A 20,392-nucleotide genomic window follows, 5' to 3' on the forward strand; every position below is an offset into this window, starting at 1 on the left:
GGCTTCCTTCAGAAGTAATTTTGATTTCTTTAAACTACCACATGCACTGACAATTGCTTACCATGACAAATTAATATTCCCCCCAATACTTTCTATTTAGTGCATTTACATTAATAGTTGTTTTTCAACAGTTGCTAATGGCTTTCATCCAGCGTATTTACTAATAGGTAGCTCATTTATCCTTAACTTAGATTTTCTCAAGCACCAACTTGAATCTTGTGTTCAACCAAGCATTCACAATTCGTGTAAATCGCAGTTTAAATGTATACAGGAATATTCCACATTGTCTCATCAAATCATCCCTACCAAACAATTTGCAAACTCTCTCCACAATATTCTATTCAGCATTACCTAACCAGGATCAGCATAGAATAGATGCAGAACAAACATCTGTATTCAGTCAAATGCTTTGATGGCTATTGCACAGGTGGTCATTCAGACAATATACCAGAACTTGCAGACTGTGTGAATAAAATTTAATTTAAGAATGGCATTCTAATGATGGCAATTGCCCAAATTCAGAGCAGTGAAAATAACTGGAATTTTTTTTTTTCATTTGTTCTGAATACATAATACAACCTTATGCTGAAACATTAAGTTTACTTTATTCACTGATGAGATGTGGGCATTGCTGGATAGACCAGCATTTACTGCCCTTCCTGTATTGCCCTTGAGAAGGTGGTGGTGAGCTGCCTTTCAGAACCACTGCAATCCTTTTGCATATACTCACAATGACATTAAGAAGGGAGTTCCAGGATTTTGACCAATGAATGTTAAGCATTGATTGTTTTGTAGCAGTAGTATTTACTCATAATAGCATTATCATGCACCTAAACTGCATGGACCCTGGTCTGATAATATGTACCCGCATAAAATAAGAAAAACATTTGGTATTTTATTTCCAGGAACCAGTTGAAAAAGCACATAATCCCCACTATGTGGCTCATATAGGTTACTTTTTAATGTTATTGCATGAAAATCTTCCCCCTTCCCTGACCTCCACAACTTTGAAACCAATGATTTGGTCATTGGAATCTTCGAGGATATTTAACTAACTAGCTGCAAAATCAGTCGATTTTTCTTGTTGTTTTAGTTTATTTTGTGACATCCAAAGACGGCCTAAATGGCATTGTTTATTTCAAGAGACCAAAATTATACACACCTGGTTAATCGGGTTGGATTTGAGAGTGTCTGAGCTTCCCATGTAGTCCTCATGCCATCCATGAAAGCTGGGTGAGTTCAGTTCTGCTGTATCCAGACAATCAAGACTCCTGTGGATGGATTCACTCACTGATGCAAGGTAGCTGTGGCTGTACAATGAAGATTGTATTGAAGATTGTTCATTAAAACACATTGGCATTCAATGTACTCATTCACATTTTTAACATTTTTCTCAGAATGATATAATTTGAGAATTACACAGAATTATGTCGAATATACAACCCAGAAAAAGACCATTCAGCTCAACTGTTCCGTGATCGTGTTTATGGTCAGCACGCTACTTTCTTACACCTCTTCATCCATTTCGACCAGTTTCAAGCATAAGAATTCAGATATGCTTAGGTCATTGAAACGTAAAAGGAAAATGCACATTTAAACTGTTTATTTCAGGCAACCTAGTTCTCTAACAGTTGATTCTTACAGATGCACTTAAGCTGAGTTTATGTCATCTTGTATATTCTTAGGGCCATGCAATTAACTTAACTTCTAGACAGTAGCAACATATGTTTAAATTCTATTTAGAGCAGCATGTGACACATCAGCTTCACCAAGTCATGTAGCAAAAAATACTTCAAAAACGAAATGGACCCTTTAGAAAATACAGTATATTTACAGAAAAGAACATGAATTGCTGTGGTATTTTCATTCTGAATGAAAAAAAAATGCCCTTTAAATGTTTCCTTGAATAACAGTAATTCTGTAACTGTTGTGTTATTGTACAAATAGTCGGATTGTGGTGCAAAGGCAAATTTTATATTTGTCTGATTAAAACTTGCAAACTTTTATAAGTTTGAGGTCAGAAAACATAACATACTAATAGTTTAATCTCGAGCTTTATGATACAATGTGAACACATTGATTATACCAAGCAGCAGCATCACACCATCGTGTCATGGTATAATTAGTGATAAAGCCAGAAGTCAAAGTACCTTAGTTTCACATTGTTGTGATTTTTACTGCAGTATTTAGCTGCATCAAACATCTGGATTCTAACAGAAATTCCTATGAGAACCGATGGAGATGGAGAGCAGGCAGAGTGGTAGAGAGAGAATGGTTTCATTTGAAAAATGGGGAAGCCACGTCCATAAGGTCACTTTCTTCTTTGTTCTGCATTGCCCATTCAGCGTAAGAGCAGACAGGAATAAGCAGGGGAATGGGCAGAGGAGTCCATTTAACAAAGTTTCATCACCTACATGCTGAAACAAGAGCAATCAGCAATTCATTCTACAGGGAGAGTATTTAAACCACAGGAAATCATAGATTTACATGAGTCAGTCATTATTTCTGTAAAACTACAGTTTAGAATTGCAAGTGAGTCAAGATATACAGGATGGATCTTTTATGTTTATAGTGAAATCAACAGATCCAATTACTGTTTCAAGAATGTGTGAGAATTACTATTAAGGACAGCTTTGCAAATTATGCTAATTGGCATGTGATTAAGCAAAACCTAGAATATGACAGTATCAAACACGATCTCTGGGATTGGTTCCACAGATCAGTAACAATGATGAATGCATCCTATCATGTATTTAACTATCGTAACTTTAATATTTTAGCTGCATGGGATATTAAATTTCATGATTTATGTAAATGTTCTGCACATTTAAAATAAGCTGTAAAGGCCTGTAAGTATCTAAGTAATGGAGCTGATAACTGATTTTGTGAGGTGGAGAAGTAACATCGCAAATCCTAAATGAAAATTAGAGGTTACCTTGTGTAAGAAATCAGGCAGAGTCATCAGCATGAGCCACACAAAACACAGTTAGTAATAATAAGGACCTACATGCTGGAACAAGAGCAATCAGCAATTCATTCTACGGGGAGAGGATTTAAACCACAGGAACTCATAGCTTTACATGCGTCAATCATGATTTCTTAAAACTACAGTTTAGAATTGCAAGTGAGTCAAGGCCAGATATCTTCATGAAATGGGAACCAACAAATGATCCATTAATGGACCATTAATGAACCAGGATTTAATTATTTGTAGAAAAGCTGAACTAGTGATAACGTGAGCTTTAACATAAATGGGCTTCATTCCACCTCAAACAAATTGTTTGTACCAGACAAGTATAACATGAAATAGAGTTAGCAGATTACCCAGAAAACTTAGACAGAAAAATTTGCACTTGATATAAACTTTGGAAGTAGATAATCTGAAAACTGTTTGCAACAACAACTCCTTGCATTCATATTGTATTTTTAATGATGAGAACAGATATTGAACCAATGAAGGAGAAAATAGGAAGAAAGTGGCCAAATGATGAATCGGAGAACAGGTTTTTGTGAAACTCTTAAAGGAAAAGAGGGAGACGGGGAGGATTAGAGAGAAAATTTCAAAAAACATGGTCCAGACATTACCAATGGCAGTATGAAGGGAGGAAGGGATGCAAGAAGCCTGTGTTGGAGAAACAGAGTTTGGTGTACTTGTGGGCATGTTTTCTGACAAAGGGTCACTGGACTTGAAACATTAACTCTGTTTTGTCTCTCCAAAGAATGCTGCTAGACCTGCTGAGTTTCTCTCGCACTTTTTGTTTCAGATAGCCACCATACAGTTCTTCATTTTATCATGGTATTGTCACTAGACTATTAATCCAGAGACCCAAGTATGTTCTGGGGAGATGGATTAGCATCCCAGCATGGCAAGTGGTGGAATTTGAATTTAATAAAAATCTGGAATTGAGCATCTAATGGTGAGCAATGAAACCCATTGTTGATTGCTGAAAAAAACCCATCTGGTTCACTGATGTCTTTGATCGAAGGAAACTGGTGTCCTCACCTGGTCTGGTTTGGTCTATATGCGATTCCAAGCCCACAGAAATGTGGTTAACTTTTATCTGCCCTATGGGCAATTAGGAATGGTCAATAAATGCCGGCCCAGTCAGTGACACTCACATCACGTGAATGCATTTTAAGAAACTAGCCTGCGCCAGTGTTTAACATTCATGAACCTGTTCTCTAACACAAAATAATATAGATTAGATTAGATTAGATTAGATTACAGTGTGGAAACAGGCCCTTCGGCCCAACAAGTCCACACCGACCCGCCGAAGCGAAACCCACCCATACCCCTACATTTACCCCTTACCTAACACTATGGACAATTTAGCATGGCCAATTCACCTGACCCTGCACATCTTTGTGATGGTAGGAGGAAACCGGAGCACCCGAAGGAAACCCACGCAGACACGGGGAGAACATGCAAACTCCACACAGTCAGTCGCCTGAGGCGGGAATTGAACCCAGGTCTCTGGCGCTGTGAGGCAGCAGTGCTAACCACTGTGCCACCGTGCCGCCCACTAAGCCTTGTGCCTTTTTTTTTTAATTAGCTGGTGCTTGGGAGTCTATTGTTCTTTGTTGTTCTCTTTATGGCCACGCCTCAACTAATGAGACTTGTTTTACCAACCAATCCGTAATCTTTTCTCCTGTTGTTGGATTGATTCTTGTGTCTTTGAAATGACACTTTGATCTTTTACTGTAAATTCTGTGTCCTATGATCCTGGCCCATTAGCTACCTGACAAAGAAGCAGCGGTCTGAGAGCTCAACCTGTTGGACTAGAAACTGGACTAACAGGACAATGCTTGGAGATGGCTTTATTTATGATCAAGACCATGGGAATTAATGCCAGGCAAGATAGACAGCTTGTTGTGAATATTGGGACATGAGTTTAAGGAGGACTTGAAAAACATCATCATCAAGAAAGAGAAGATAAAATCAAGGTTTGTGCAAAGATTTGTAGCTCAGGTGCCCGTTGTTGTGGTTCTGTTCGCCAAGCTGGGACCACTAGGATTCATAACAGCACACAAATCAACAGCCACTCTCAGACAACAACTCACCAGGACAAAAGACCCGATACCCAGCATGAGCAAAACCAACGTAGTATACAAAATCCCATGCAAGGACTGCACAAAACACTACATAGGACAAACAGGAAGACAGCTAACGATCCGCATCCATGAACACCAACTAGCCACGAAACTACACGACCAGCTATCCTTAGTAGCCACACACGCAGATGACAAGCAACATGAGTTTGACTGGAACAACACTACTATTATAGGACAAGCCAAACAGAGAACAGCCAGGGAATTCCTAGAGGCATGGCACTCATCCACTTATTCAATCAACAAGCACATCGACCTGGACCCAATATACCGGCCACTGCAACGGACAGCTGGAACTGACAACCGGAAGTGGCAGATTCAAACCACTACAAATGCCAGAGGAAAGATCACAGAAGCGCTTCACAGGAGGCTCCCAAGCACTGAGGATGTCACCTAGACAGGGGACGAAACGTCTGCAACACAAATTCCCAGCTCGGCGAACAGAACCACGACAAGAAGATAAAATGCGATGAGATAGAAGTTGTAATCACTGGGGATAAACTGCTGCCCAATGTAAAAGCTGAGGGAGGGACTCAATAAGAATACTTTAGGATAGGGAATGTTGCTAGAACAAGGTGAGCTAATCAAAAGAGGAGAGGACATCAGAACAATATAGGAATGTAAAGATTTTCAGGTCCACACTGCTCCTATAGCAGCTTGAATAGAACAAGTTGCTGGCAAGTATTAGAAATAGAGAATGAACATCGGATGCAAACCTCAAAATATTTGCTTTCTTGCAGCATTTGATGAAGTAACCTGGCCGATCCAGGGAAAAGGGAGAAAACGAAGGCTGCAGATGCTGGAGATCAGAGTCGAGGCTGTGGTGGTGGAAAAGCACAGCAGGCCAGGCAGCATCTGAGGAGAAGAAGATTGGATGTTTCGGGCAAAAGCCCTTCATCAGGAATTGTTGGAAAAGCTCAGCAGATCTGGCAGCATCTGTGAGAGAAATCAGAACTGAGGAAGGGTGACTGGACCCAAAGTGTTAACTCTGATTTCTCTCACAGATGCTGCCAGACCTGCTGAGCTTTTCCAACAATTTCTGACGAGGGGCTTTTGCCCAAAAGGTTGATTCTCCTCTTCCTCAGATGCTGACAGACTTGCTGAGCTTTTCCAGCACCACAATTCCAGGGAACAGCTTATATGGAGTAATTAGAGTGGCAACATATCTGGCTGCAAAACAATGTTGATTCCAAAATTGCTTCATTATTTTACCGGGATATTTAGTCATATAGCATCACTGTGGCAAACACTGAAAAGGCTGTTTTAGCATTTATAAAATTTCCAGGAATAAGTACTTTTAGCTCTTGTTCTCTTTCTCTTTCTCTACTGGAAAAGGTCAGCAGGTCTGGCAGCACCTGTGGAGAGAAATCAGAGTTAACATTTTGGGTCCAGTGACCCTTCCTCAGTTCCGATTTCCCTCCACAGATGCTGCAAACCCACTGAGCTTTTCCAACAATTTCTGTTTTTGTCATTTCCTACATATGTTTGTGAAAAAATGAGAATATATCTGACTTTGTCGCGATTATATTTTACAAGTCTATTGTCATATCTTGCATCATTCTGTTTCACATTAAAGTGTAGCTCATGGACAGCACAGTGGTATAATGCCTTGAAGTACTGGCATCATGCAAGTTGCATAGAGTTTCAATTTCCCTCCACTTCAAGAATGACCTTTCAACCCCTTGAACATACACAACAGACAGGTGATTTTTGCATTTTGACAAAAGATTAAAACAGGTTTAATGGTGTACTGCTCCCTTGAACAGTGAGGCTTTGCAGGAAATCAGGGCTAATAGTGAATTGGCTACATAGGAGGATGATGGGAAAATAATACAGAACTATTGGAACAAAATGTTGATATAGAATTAAAGCATAGACAGAGGAAAAACAGGGTAAAATGGACTTTATCTCTCTTGTGATTTATTTTTAATATTATAACAGCAGCAATGAACTGCTCTGAAAAGACTTTACAAAAGTGTATACTGGAAGGAAGCTAACATTTGGCAAACAGTTAGCGATTGTTGTTAGTAAGCGGAAAGCATTCACTTTAAAACTTGTTTAATGGTTTATTATGTGAGACACAAAAACATGAGCAAGGTGTGGCACATGTCAACAAAGAGTGACCTTTGTCTTAAGCATACATTGCCTGGCTTCAGCAGATTTTCTTTCAGCTGCTGTTGGATGCCCAGTAATTTATGAAAGCTCATTGTTGTACTTTCAGAACCACTGAACGTCAGCTGTTAGAGGAAAATTGATTGTCTTTGATTATAATGAAAGAGCCTACAACAGAGGTATCAAAATACTCACAAAAATTAAAATAGCTAAAATTCAGAATTTAATCTGTTGAGAAAATGCATCCTTGGTAAGTGCCATTTCCTCTACCTAAAATACAAAGTTCCATGGTGCAACATGACAGATGATGTGGTGTTTCTAATAAAATATTTGCTTCAGGTAGAAGAATTTGGAGAATGTGATACCGAAAGTCATCAAATGTAGTAATAGCAGCACTGAATGTTTTATTAATTTAATTGGGTTTTATTTCCATGCTCATAAGATTTGTTAATGACTGAAACAGAGCGTTCAGAAAAGAATGAAATAAATACAGGAAATTAATTATCAGGAGCATATCTGCCAAATGTTCTTCTTAAATTATTAATGCAGGAATTGCTGACGGACCTTTCTTAGAACCTAAAAAAATCTACAGGGATTTTCTGTGCACAATCTGCAACAATTCGATCTGCTTATGAAATGGAAAGGGACATTCAAACACAAATTAAGGCAGTTATTAGCTTTAGATATTCAATGAAATTGTAAACTTTTTCTTCTGTAGAAGAGGTATTGTCAACATTGTCTCCTATTGGCTAGGGCCTGAAAGAAGATTAGATTACTTACAGTGTGGAAACAGGCCCTTCGGCCCAACAAGTCCACACCGACCCGCCGAAGCGCAACCCACCCATTCCCCTACATTTACCCCTTTACCTAACACTACAGGCAATTTAGCATGGCCAATTCACCTGACCTGCACATCTTTGTGACTGTGGGGGGAAACCAGAGCACCCGGAGGAAACCCACACAGACACGGGGAGAATGTGCAAACTCCACACAGTCAGTCGCCTGAGTCGGGAATTGAACCCGGGTCTCTGGCGCTGTAAGGCAGCAGTGCTAACCACTGTGCCACCGTGCCGCCCACGGTGACTCATGGAAAATCTTGAGTGATAAATATTGAAAGATAAATGTTAGCTATTCACCGAGATGGTTTGGATAAGTTTTGAGCTTGAACATAATGAAGGCTCAGATTGCATTACATTAGGAGAGAAAAGTCAAGAGTTGTTTTTAAATGTCATTTGAATGTCAACATTGCAGTGTTCAGTCAACTATTATTTCGTATCATAGATGTTATCTTTTTAAATGATAAAGCATTTGTTTTCTATTTTTAAGTGGTGTTAGTGTTTCTTGTTATGTGGAGTTGTCTCAGTGAGACGGAATGATATTCAGCGACAGGTTGGTTCTTCCTGTTTAAGGCGATTCATGAAATCTTAAAAGAAAACCAAGAATACACATGTTTGCGAATATCTGTATGTAATACAGATAACTGTTATAACTGCATTCTCCTCACATGCCTCTTAGATTCATAGAGCTGTACAGCACGGAAACAGACCCTTGGATCCAACTCGTCCATGCTGAACAGATATCCTAATCTAATCTCGTCCATTTGCCAGCATTTGGCAATATCCCTCTAAACCCTTCCTATTCATATACCCATCCAGATGCCTTTTGAATGTTGTAATTGTACCAGCCTCTACCAGTTCCTCTGGAAGCTCATTCCATACACGCACCATCCTTTGCATGAAAAGGTTGCCCCTTAGTCTCTTTTATATCTTTCCCCTCTCAGCTTAAACCTATGCTCTCTAGTTTTGGACTCCCCCCACCCCAGGGAAAAGACTTTGCCTATTTATCCTGTCCATGCCCCTCATAATTTTGTAAACCTCTATAAGGTCACCCCTCAGCTTCCGATGCTCCAGGGAAAATAGCCCCAGCCTAATCAGCCCCTCCTTATAGCTCAAATGCTCCAACCCTGGTAACATCCTTGCAACTCTTTTCTGAACCCTTTCAAGTTTCACAACATCCTTCCTATAACAGTAAGACCAGAATTGCACACAGTATTCCAAAAGTGGCCCAACTAATATTCTATCCAGCCATAACATTACCTCCCAACTCCTATGCTCAATGCACTGACCAGTAAAGGAAAACATACCAAAGGCCTTCTTCACTATCCTATCAATCCTGTGGCCCTACTTTCAAGGAACTATGGACCTGCACTTCAAGGTCTCTTTGTTCAGCAACACTCCACAGGACCTTACCATCAAGTGGATAAGTCCTGCCCTGATTTGCTGTTCCACAATTTTCTGTTTTATCAGTTTCATACAGTCTAGTCATGAGCACCTGTGAGAACAGATGAAACCTTTAGAAAGGACGAGATCAACTCACAATTTAATCATAATTGGCCTTGTGAAAGGAAATCTTTTACTGCTGACGGTGACAGCTTGTGACAGTATGAACTGTAAACAAATTTACATTTTCTTATTTTAATTTGGTTTTAGAGCAATTAACATTAGGTCATGAAAGTGGTTGCTTAGGTCTCTCTGGCAGTGATTAGATTCTAATTCTCTTGAATAGAATTACTTCACAGTATTTCATTCTTGGTCTGTGTTAAATCACTATTTTCTTGTGGAATGATGCTACAAATGGCATTAATTTCCCAGGGCTTTGTAAGGTCACCATTGGCGAGTGTTCCCAGTTCTGCTTGCTGTGCAGTGATGCTAGCTGGCATAACAGCTGAAGACATCAATAGCCTTGGTTTTATTTGTCCACGTGTTTGAGTCAATTGCTAACTTCATTGCCTGCAATAACAAATGTAAAGAGTCGCTGGACTGCTACCTCTGTCTGTCGAACTGTTTCCCAGCATAAACCACCTTCTTCACAAAAGCCTTTGCCTATTCACCCTCAGTATGCAGGTGGGAGTAGTTTATTAGCTCTCTAGCAATGTTGCACCATTGCATTAAACAAGAAGGAACTGGAGCTTAATAATAACCACGCAGCACTCCAACCTCCATATAACCTCGACAAATCTAAAGGTAAAACATTGTTTGGAAGATGAGATTCCAGAATGCAATTGTGACAACTCCCTGGAAGAATACAGGGTATATTGTGGAAGCTAACAAACTTTTATTTATCTGAAATAAATATTTTAAATCTAGTATTATGTATTCAGGCAGGATTATTTAGTAATCTCAGAATAAAAGAATCGCTATGGAAAGAAAGTGATCACAGTACAATTGAATTGCATATTAGATTTGAAAATTACATTCAATCCAAAACTTTAAAAATGTCACTACACAGGTAGAAGGTTAAAACCACTTAAAGAAACTAAAAAGTATAGTGGTAAGTAAATGTTTAAAGAATTGATTCAGAATTAAAAATACACATTGCATTTAGAAATGAAAATTCTGTGGCAAAGATCCATCTGTGGCTTATTCAGAAAGTTAAGGATATTGCTAGTTTAAAAAGGAAGCTTATACAGCTGTGAAGACAAACGTCATAAGGAAAATGTTGAAATATTTTATTGAAAATGCACTTCGAAAATCATAGTCCAACCGACAGAGAGTTAACATGGTTTCATGAAAGAGAAATCACCTTTTAAACATTTTTAGTGTTCCTTGAAGATGTGACCAGTAAAGTGGATAAAGGAGATCCAGTAGATGTAGAATTCTTTGATTTCCAAAAGATAAAGTATTACTCAAAAGGTTTTTACTTAGACAAGGCTATGGGGTTAGGAGAAATACATTAGCATTGTCACAGACAAAGGGGGATTGGGGTTGAATTTAAAATTTGATTGCTTCCCCTCTTAAGTCCATGACAGCGAGGTATAGTTTGATATACTCCCTTCTTTTTTCACTTCTGTCTATTATTGATAGGCCGAAGAGTGTTCTCCAAACTCTGATGTTTGGATTCCAATTTTGAAATAAACCCACATCAAAAACCTTTAAGGTGAAATCAAAGATGAGGCTTCTTAACAAGACATTCAAAACACAGGGATATTACTTTACTACTTTATTCATGCACGAGCATACAAGTTAGAGAAGAGAAAGGGAACAAAGTTACAAAAGCTGAATTTCTAAAAAATGAAAGATGTTGGTTTCGTTTGCAATAATGTAATGTCTAATTGTGAGTTTTTTGTTGGCTGATCTTGTTGCAATTCTTTTTGTGGGAGGTGTGTGTGTGTGTGTGTGAGAGACAGATGAGAACAGGCCTTTTATCTGCTAAGGCCTGGAGCTCTCTTCTCATGATGCTAAGACAGTGATTGAAGTCAGAAGTCAAAACTGTATGCTTACACAATTCAACAAGCACAGATTTCAGATATCTGACAAGATGCTTTCTGCTAAGCCATTCAGAGAAATGAGGTACTTTGATTGACCTTATCAAAAATGCCCATTGTAAGATGAAAAGATGCTGTTGGTTCAAGTCAGTGTTAAATTGAAATATTGTCACCATTTTAGGAATGGACAGTAATAATTTGGAATTCTTTTGTGATCCCCCTAACCTGCACATCTTTGGACTGTGGTGGAAACAGGAGCACCTGGAGAAAGCCTACACAAACACAGGGAGAATGTGTAAACACTGCACAAACATTCGCCTCAGGGAGAAATCAAATCCAGATTCTGAACACTGTGAGGCAGTAGTGCGAACCACTGCGGGAGATCTTTAGGCAGTTTATAGTCACAATAGGTAGTTGACCAAGTTTGCAGGAGCGAGAGATTAGTTTAGCCCTGTTTCACTGGCTTCAACTTGCAGAATATTCTGGAGGGTTTCAGTTGAATTTAGTCATGTCTTAGAGACCAGCAGTGTTGACCAAAGATTACACAGGAGAATCATAAATAGATTTGTTGTTTACAAAGAAACAAGATTTCTGTTCTTGATTTTTGGTCATTACAGCATGGAAAGAAAATATTGTAATGGACAGGAAGCAGAATGGAGGGATGAATGGGGTATTTTCAAGTCAGCAGGCTGGAAGTAAAGCTAGGAGAAACTGAGGACTGCAGATGCTGGAGTACCAGCGTTGAAAACTGTGGTGCTGGAAAAACACAGCAGGCCAGGCAGCATCCTCGGATGCTGCCTGGCCTGGAAATAATGTTGCAAAGATCAGTCCTGGGGTCTCAGTGCGATTTACAATTAATATTGATTACTGAAATAAAAAGCCCAAGAATAATGTAACATATTCAGTTTTGTTGATGATATAACACTAGGTAAGCTGTGAGGAGGGTACAAAGAGATTGCAAAGAAATACACCTTTGAGTAAACGAGAAACAAAGTGGTAGTTCATGGAAAATGTGAGACTTCTTGCTTAGGTAGTAAGAATAGAAAAGCAGAATATTTTTATAAAGACATGTAAGTTTTCATTGTTGATATCCAGAGAGACTTGGGAACTCAAAAAATTAGAATGCAAAAATAGCTTGCGAAAAGAAAGCAAATGGCAGGCTTTTTTTAAGGGGCCTGGAGTAGAAGAACAAAGAAGTCTTGCTACAATTGCATAGGTTTTTGGTGCAATCACACAATGAACACTATGTGCAGCTTTGATGGTCATACTTAAGGAAAGGCATACTTGCAATGAAGGTGGCACAGTAAAGGTGCTCTAGATTGCTCTGTGGGATAACAGAGTTGTCCCATGATGACAAACTGAGTAAGTGAAGTTTATATTCCAAATTAGCGAGTAATAAGAACTAACCTAATTGAAATATACCTGATTCTGAAGAGGAATGGTAGGGTAGATGCTGAGAGGTCATTTTCCTGGTTGGCATATCAACAATATAGGGGTACTGTCTCAGGATAATAAGTTGATCATTCAGAACTGGGATGAGAACAGATTTTTTTCCTTCAGAGGGTTACAAATTTTCAAAATTAAGGCTTGGATGTACAGATTTTTAGACTCTTAGAGAATTAGGGAGTATGGAAAGAGAAAAGGAATGGTGGAAGTTCTGCCATAATTGTTTTAAATTCTTGAGGTGGCTTTACAATCTACTACTGTTCCCATTTTCTTTGTTCTTATGTTCAAGTGAAGCTAGTAAACCTGCAAAATAGAGCTGAGGGTTTCTAGAGACTGGAAATGAATGTCAGTTCACTGTCTCTGCAACAGAAATTCCCCAGGAGCAGAATCATGGGAATTCTGTTGCATACAAAGACTGCACAATTATTAGCTATACATATCTCAAGTCCTTAAAATAATCCACATTCACAAATTGGCAGTCCCTTGCTTTTCACGGCCCCATGACCCCTGGTGGTAGTCTCTACTCAGTGCATGAGTGTTTTTACATGCTTTTGGTCTACTTACAAATTGACAACATGAAGGATTATTTTCGAAATTCACAGGTGACCTCATCACAGTAAAAATGCTATACAGATTTTTTGTCTTTCAAATTAAGAAAGCTTAACTGAGCACATTTCACTGGTAAGATAACCTCTTTTAGTAATATAATAGTAACTTAATATCAGTTGAGGGACCCTGACCATATTAATCCTTTCAATGATTAATGACATTCGCATTCAGAATTTAGGAAACTTAATGATATGATCATTGTGGGTTATCTAGATTCCTTTATCCTGAATCAGGATTTGCATTCACTGTGCTGTCATAGACTTAGAGTCAAAGAGACATAAAGCACCAAAACAGACCCTTCGGTGCAACTTGTTCATTCTGACTAAGCATTTACTGATATTGGAAATAGTGCAGGGAGGCCTACCAAAAAATGAATGGGGCAGTGAAGTCAAAGGCAAACAGGGAATGTATTTCCCCCCAAAACCTTGTACCTAAAGCCAATTGAATTCCTAGTCTATAATGATTATGCAGACTTCAACTAGGATCTACAATTGGCTTTAGTTTTGTTATGGGATTCATTAAATTATGATGTTTTGATATTACATTCTTAAGGTTAAATGGATTACCCAATCTGATTCTAGAACCCCAGCAGTGCAGAAAGAGGCTACTTCGCCCATCTCATCAAACACCCTTCCCAAACCCACCTCCACCCTAACCCCGTAATTACCACAGCTAATCCAACACACCTAACCTGCACATCTTTGGACTATGGGAGGAAACCGGAGCACCCGGAGGAAATCCACAGAGACACAGGGAGAATGTGCAAACTCCACACAAACAGTTGCCCGAGACTGGCATTGAACCTGGGTCCTTGGTCCTGTGAGCCACCGTGCTACCTCTAGGAGAATTAATTGTGTTTCTGGTTATGCAAAAAGAAACAAGGAATATTCTGTTTCATGACTTAAAGAAAAAGTTGCCTAAAGATTGAGCAACACATCCATCCATGGCCTACGGAAGCCCCTCAGAAGCTTATTTGTGGGCCCCATTCTATTCCCACTGGTATTTCACACACAGCAGGGGGAAGGTCATTCCATGTAAGGATCTCACCAGCTTTTGCTACTTGGGTGGGTGTCAGATCAAGGGCGGAAGACCTCCATTGTGTCCACCGGATATACCTCACCAAACTCACTGCCTCTTTCATCCTCCTCCTCCCTCTTAAGCATGACTCTCTCAACCATCTCCACTCCTTGCTAAAGTCCCCATCCGGGGCTAATCTCGGCTTCTCGGCTTAGTGGGATTCCCTGTAGTCCCAGGAGTGACCATGACTTCCTTGGACTATGGAACCACTTGGCCAGCAGCTCTCAAAGGTAGAATTTCCTGCTTGGATGGGATGAGAGTTTTCCCTGAAAACAACTAACACTGCTCCAAGTCTTAAAATGCAACAGATATGCTGTCAGAATTTCTCCTGGATTTTAACTGGGCTAGGAAACAAAGGATATGGTTCCCTGTAAAATCCAGCTCTTAGTTTATCTGATGTTTAGATAAAGTCAAGTTGAATATAGGATTTCTTGTTAAACTAATGAAAGTTAAGCAGCAACACTTTATGCACTTACGGCATTCATTTGAAAGTTCCTACACATTGATATACTCAACTTAAAAAGCTGTCTGCACAGTTCCGAAAGGCACTGATCTGAAGCCTGAGGTCTTTGAATTTCAATACTACTGAGTTGACCAGTGCAGGAAACAGGTAAATAAGATTGGCAATTAGAGATAATTAGAGACTTCACTGGGACCTCATCTTATTGCCTTCTGCTGTGTCCTTACTATCGTTCAAAGTAAGTTCTAAATGTGTGACCTCCATCTCAGACTGTCTGTCTCTCTTGATGTTTTCAGGATCACAGAACTTGTTAGGTTTATAGATGGGAGTTGAGCAAATGCAAATTGTAATATACTGAGCATTGCTGTGTTATTATAGGTGATATCATGGGTAGTAGTTTTTGCTCTCATTTTATGTAAAATTAATAACTTTGTAACCTAATAAAAGAGTCAGGAGTTGCTTTTCCATCTTAAGTCTCATTGAGGGATTTGCTTCAGTCAGCAGATCTAATTACTAAAGGGAGTGCACATGCAGGATATTTCCAATGTTAAAGGAAAGTACACCAACCAGCTGTATTGCAGAAAAGAATAGAGAGAAATATAAAAAAAAAGTTAATCCAAATTGTATTTTTCTAAGATGCAGTTACTTCATGTCAATCGCATCAAAGTGATGCCAAAGTGGCTGTGATCACAAATTGAGGTTACAGAGTGATAAAGGTGGAATACTTTCTTCATGACAGATCCATTAATCCGTGTAACAAGTGCTTAAAGAAGGCAGAAATAATACTCCTACAGGAGACACAACATGCTGGTAAAGAAGGAAAAACTGCTGTAAGCTTATTTCCCATCTGAATTCACCTCCAATTGGTTCTAACGATACAGTGGTTTTTGACTTGCCATGCACATTTCCTTCTTTTAAAACTTGAAATATTGCTACTACCAATCAGTACAAACAACAACTTGTACTTATACAGTAATTTGAATACAGACTAATAATATTATGGTGCTTCAATCTCTGTGAAAAAAGTGGATGCCAAGCCAAAGAAGAGGTCATAAGAACTGACAAAGTAGGAACAGGAGTAGATCCCTTGAGCCTGCTCTGCCACTTAATAGGATCATGGCTGATCCAATATTTCTAAGCATCCACTTTCCTACATGCTCCCCATAATCCTGATTTTCCTATGGATTGAGAATCTATCTATCTCTTAGAATCCCTACAGTGTGGAAATAGGCCTCCGAAGAGTGTTCCACCCAAACCCATTCCTCTACATTTACCTCTGACTAATATAGCTAAACTACACACCCCTGAATACTACAGGCAATTTAGCATGGCCAATTCACCTGGCCTGCACATCTTTGGATTGTGGGAGGAAACCCACACGGACACAGGGAGAATGAGCAAACTCCACACATATAGTCACCCAAGGTTGGGATTGAACCTGGTTCCCTGGTGCTGTGAGGCAGCAGTGCTAACCACTGAGCCACCGTGCCACCCCAAATCTATTGCAACTTTAAATATACATAAGGACTCAGACACTGCAGCTCTCTGTGGAAAGGCGTCCAAAGATTCATAACCCTCTGAGAGAGGAAATTCCTCCTCACCTCAGTCTTGAATTGGTATCCTTTTATTCTGAGATGATGCCCTCTTGTCCTTGACTCTCCTATAAGAAGAAACATCCTCTCAGCATTTAACCTATCAAGCCTCTTCAGAACCCAAATGTTGCAATGAGTCATCTTTCATCCTTCTAAACTCCAGTGAGTTCCAAACTGTTTAGCTTTTGCTCAATACCACGGATCATCCGAGTGAACATTCTCTGAACTGCCTCTAATGAAATTATATTTTTTCTTAAATAAGTGAACCAAAACTGCTCACATATGTGGTCTCATCACCACCTTGTATAGTGCTCGAAGACCTCCCTTCTCTTATACTCCAGCCCCCTTGAAATAAGGAACAACATTCCATTAGCCTTCCTGATTACATGTTGCACCTGTGTGCTAGCTTCTGTGTTTCACGCACAAATGCCTCCAAATCCCTTCGTGTTGCAGCTTTCTGCAGTTTTTCTCCATTTAACTAAGACTCTGTGTAAGTTAAGACATAGGAGCAGAAATTAGGCCATTCAGTCCATCGAGTCTGCTCTGCCATTCAATCATGGCTGAGACATTTCTCCTGCTTTCTCGCTGTAATCCTTGATCCCCCTGGATACTCAAGAACATATCTATCTCAGTCTTAAAAATACTCAATGACCTGGCCTCGACAGCCTTCTGTGGCAAGGAATTCCATATATTTACCACTCTCGGGTTGAAGAAGTTTCTCCTTATTTCTGTTCTAAAAAGTCTTCCCTTTACTCAAGGCTATGCCCTTGGATCCTAGTCTCTCCTCCCAAGGGAAACATCTTCCCAACATCCAGTCTGTCCAGGCCATTCAGTATTCTGTATGTTTCAATTAGAACCCTCCTCATCCTTCTAAACTCCATCGAGTGTAGACCTACAGTCCTCAAATGTTTCTCATATGTTAAGCTTTTCAGTCCTGGGACCATTCTCATGTACTGAAAATGTGTTGCTGGAAAAGCGCAGCAGCTCAGGCAGCATCCAAGGAGCAGGAGAATCGACGTTTCGGGCATGAGCCCTTCTTCATGTACCTCCTCTGAACATGCTCCAGTACATCCTTCCTGAGATATGGGACCTAAAACTGCACACGACACTCCAAATGTGGCCTGACCAGAGCCTTATAGAGCCTCAGAAGTACATCCCTGCTTTTATATTCAAGTTGTCTCAAAATATCCTCACAAATACCATCATTGCATTTGCCTTCCTAACTACTGACCCAACCTGCAAGTTTACCTTGAGAGAATCCTGGACTAGAACTCTCAAGTCTCTTTGACTTCAGACTTCTGAATTTTCTCCCCATTTAGAAAATATTCCATGCTTCCATTCTTCCTACCAAGTTGTATGATCTCACAGTTTCCCACGTTCTAGCACCTTCTCCTTGGTGATGGCCACCATACTCAGACCTGCCCCCTCACTCTCTTTAATGTTTGGGATGTTACTCATGTCTTCCAACGTGAAGGCCATCACAAAGTAATTATTCAGTTCTTCTGCCATTTTCTTCTTCCCCACTAATATCTTTCCAGCGTAATTTTCCAATGGCCCAATGTCCACTTTTGCCTCTCTTTTGCCCTTTATATATCTAAAGGAACTCTTACAGTCTTCCTTTATATTGCTGGCTAGCTTACCCTCATATCTAATATTCTCCCTCCATATTTCTTTCTTCATTGCCCTGTGTTGGTCTTTGTAAGATTCCCAATCGTCTGGTTTCCCACTGCCCTTCACGACATGATATGCTTTCTCTTTTGCTTTTATGCTCTCTAGGACTTCCCTCATCCTCTCTGGACCATGCTTCTTTTTTCTCGGGATGAATCTCTGGTGTGTCTCTTGAATTACTCCCAGAAACTCCTGCCATTATTGTTCCACTATCTTTCCTGCTAGGCTCCTCTCCTAGTCAATTCTCCCCAGCTCCTTCCTCATTCGTCTGTAGTTGTCTTTATTCAGCTGTAATACCGTTACCTCTGATTCTATCTTCTCCCTCTCAAATTTCAGAGTAATTATGATCACTGCCTCCTAAGGGCTCCTTCATCTTAAGATCCCTTATCAAATCTGTCTCATTGCACAACACTAAATCCAGCTTTCCCATTCCCTCGTGGGCTCCACTACAAGCTGCTCCAAAAAGCCATCTCGTAGACACTCCACAAATTCCTTTGTTTTTTTTTTCCTTTCCAAAATGAACAACTTCAAATTTCCCCACATTATACTCCCAAATGGTCAGCCTTTTGCCTCTTACTTAACCTAACAATATCTCTCTGTAAACTGTATCTCTCTTACCCCATGCCTTTGTGTGATCTGCAAATTATTTTTACAGTACATGCACTAGCTTCCTCCAAGTCATTAGCATATATTGTAAACAGTTGCAGTTCCACCACTAATCTTTGCAGAACCCCAGTGGTCACCAACCTGAAAAAATAACCCCTTATCTCCACTTGCTGTTTCCTGCCCATAAGCCAATTCTCCATTTAAATATACTACCTCCAACACTGTGAGCTCTTATGACTTCATCTGTTGCGAGGTTCCTTGTTGAATGCTTTCTGGAAATCCAAATACAGCACTGGTTCCTCTTTCTATTCTGGTTGAGGCTTCCATGAAAAACTCTAATAAAATAGTCAGACACAATTTCCCTTTCACAAAACCATGCTGACTCTGCTTCATTAGATTATGATTTTCCAAATGTGCTTCTATTACTTCATTAATAATTGATTCCATTCCATTTCCAACAATAGACATTAGCGCTTCAGCGGGTCGGTGTGGACGTGTTGGGCCGAAGGGCCTGTTTCCGCACTGTAAGTAATCTAATCTAATCTAAAAAAAAAAGCTCTATCACTCTACGATCCTAAGCCCTTATCAGCTTTTTTATTTTCCCCTCTTTTTTTGAACAGGAGTGTCACATTAACTGTTTTTAATCCTCTGGAGTTATTGACGGGATGACAAATAAAGTGTTCACCAGGTGGAGGTGAGGGGAAAAGCCAGAGTTGACTGGCGTCATGCTTGGAGGAGAGTCCATTGGGTGAAAAAGGTCACAGAAATCAATTGGTTAAGGTGATGAAATAATTCAAATCAAAGAATGAGAAATTCAAATTTGAGATGCCTGGGGACCCAGGAATCAAGTTGATTGGTGAGGATTAAGGTCCTGAGGGAATAGGACTGATTAGAGGATGGGACCTTGGCAGTCATGCTTTGGAGAAACTTACAATTGCAATAAGTAAAGGATGGGTGACCATCCAGAAGAGCAGTGGAATAGTTGAGTATGGAACAGGCAATGACATCAATCGAGTTTCAGAAACAAATGAACTAAGAGGGTAGTGGTGCAGGCATTATTGTAGAGCTAGAAGTAGACAGACGTTGTGAAGGAAAGGATATAGAAGTGGAAGATCAGTTCTCAATCAAACTGTACACTGAAATTGCAAGCAACGAGGTTCAATTTGAAGCAGTCGCCATGGAGAGGAATGGAATTAATGGCAAAGGTGTGGGTTTCGTGATGAGGCTGAAGAGGGAGCAGTGCAGAAGAAGGTGAGCAGATTTAAGACACCTTCAACTCTTATTTTGTGATCTTGCTTCGGGCGTTTTGGGTTATTGTTTCCTGGCTCAGAAAGGGGGGAATCTGGAAAGAGGTATCATTTGGAAAAGGAAAGTTCAGGAAGTGGCAATGGAAACTGAATGGATTTACCCAATCGTAGTGACAAAACAAAAATCCTTGAGCTCCTTGTT

At 39.8% G+C, this 20,392-nt stretch overlaps 1 protein-coding gene across 3 annotated transcripts in view; it reads right to left on the bottom strand.

Annotated features, from left to right (window-relative positions):
• The window catches only part of LOC122560192 (disks large-associated protein 4-like), a 590,484-nt gene that overhangs the window by 124,193 nt on the left and 445,899 nt on the right, over positions 1–20,392 (bottom strand). For all 3 annotated transcript variants that reach the window (XM_043710587.2, XM_043710586.2, XM_087994822.1), the window contains one exon: positions 1,163–1,310. In XM_043710587.2, coding sequence (XP_043566522.1) covers positions 1,163–1,310 — 148 coding nt within the window. The remainder of the gene's footprint in view (positions 1–1,162; positions 1,311–20,392) is intronic.

Source organism: Chiloscyllium plagiosum, unplaced genomic scaffold (genome assembly GCF_037043375.1).
Source record: "Chiloscyllium plagiosum isolate Xiang-an unplaced genomic scaffold, Cpla_swu_hap1 HiC_scaffold_15, whole genome shotgun sequence".
Lineage (NCBI taxonomy): Eukaryota > Metazoa > Chordata > Chondrichthyes > Orectolobiformes > Hemiscylliidae > Chiloscyllium > Chiloscyllium plagiosum.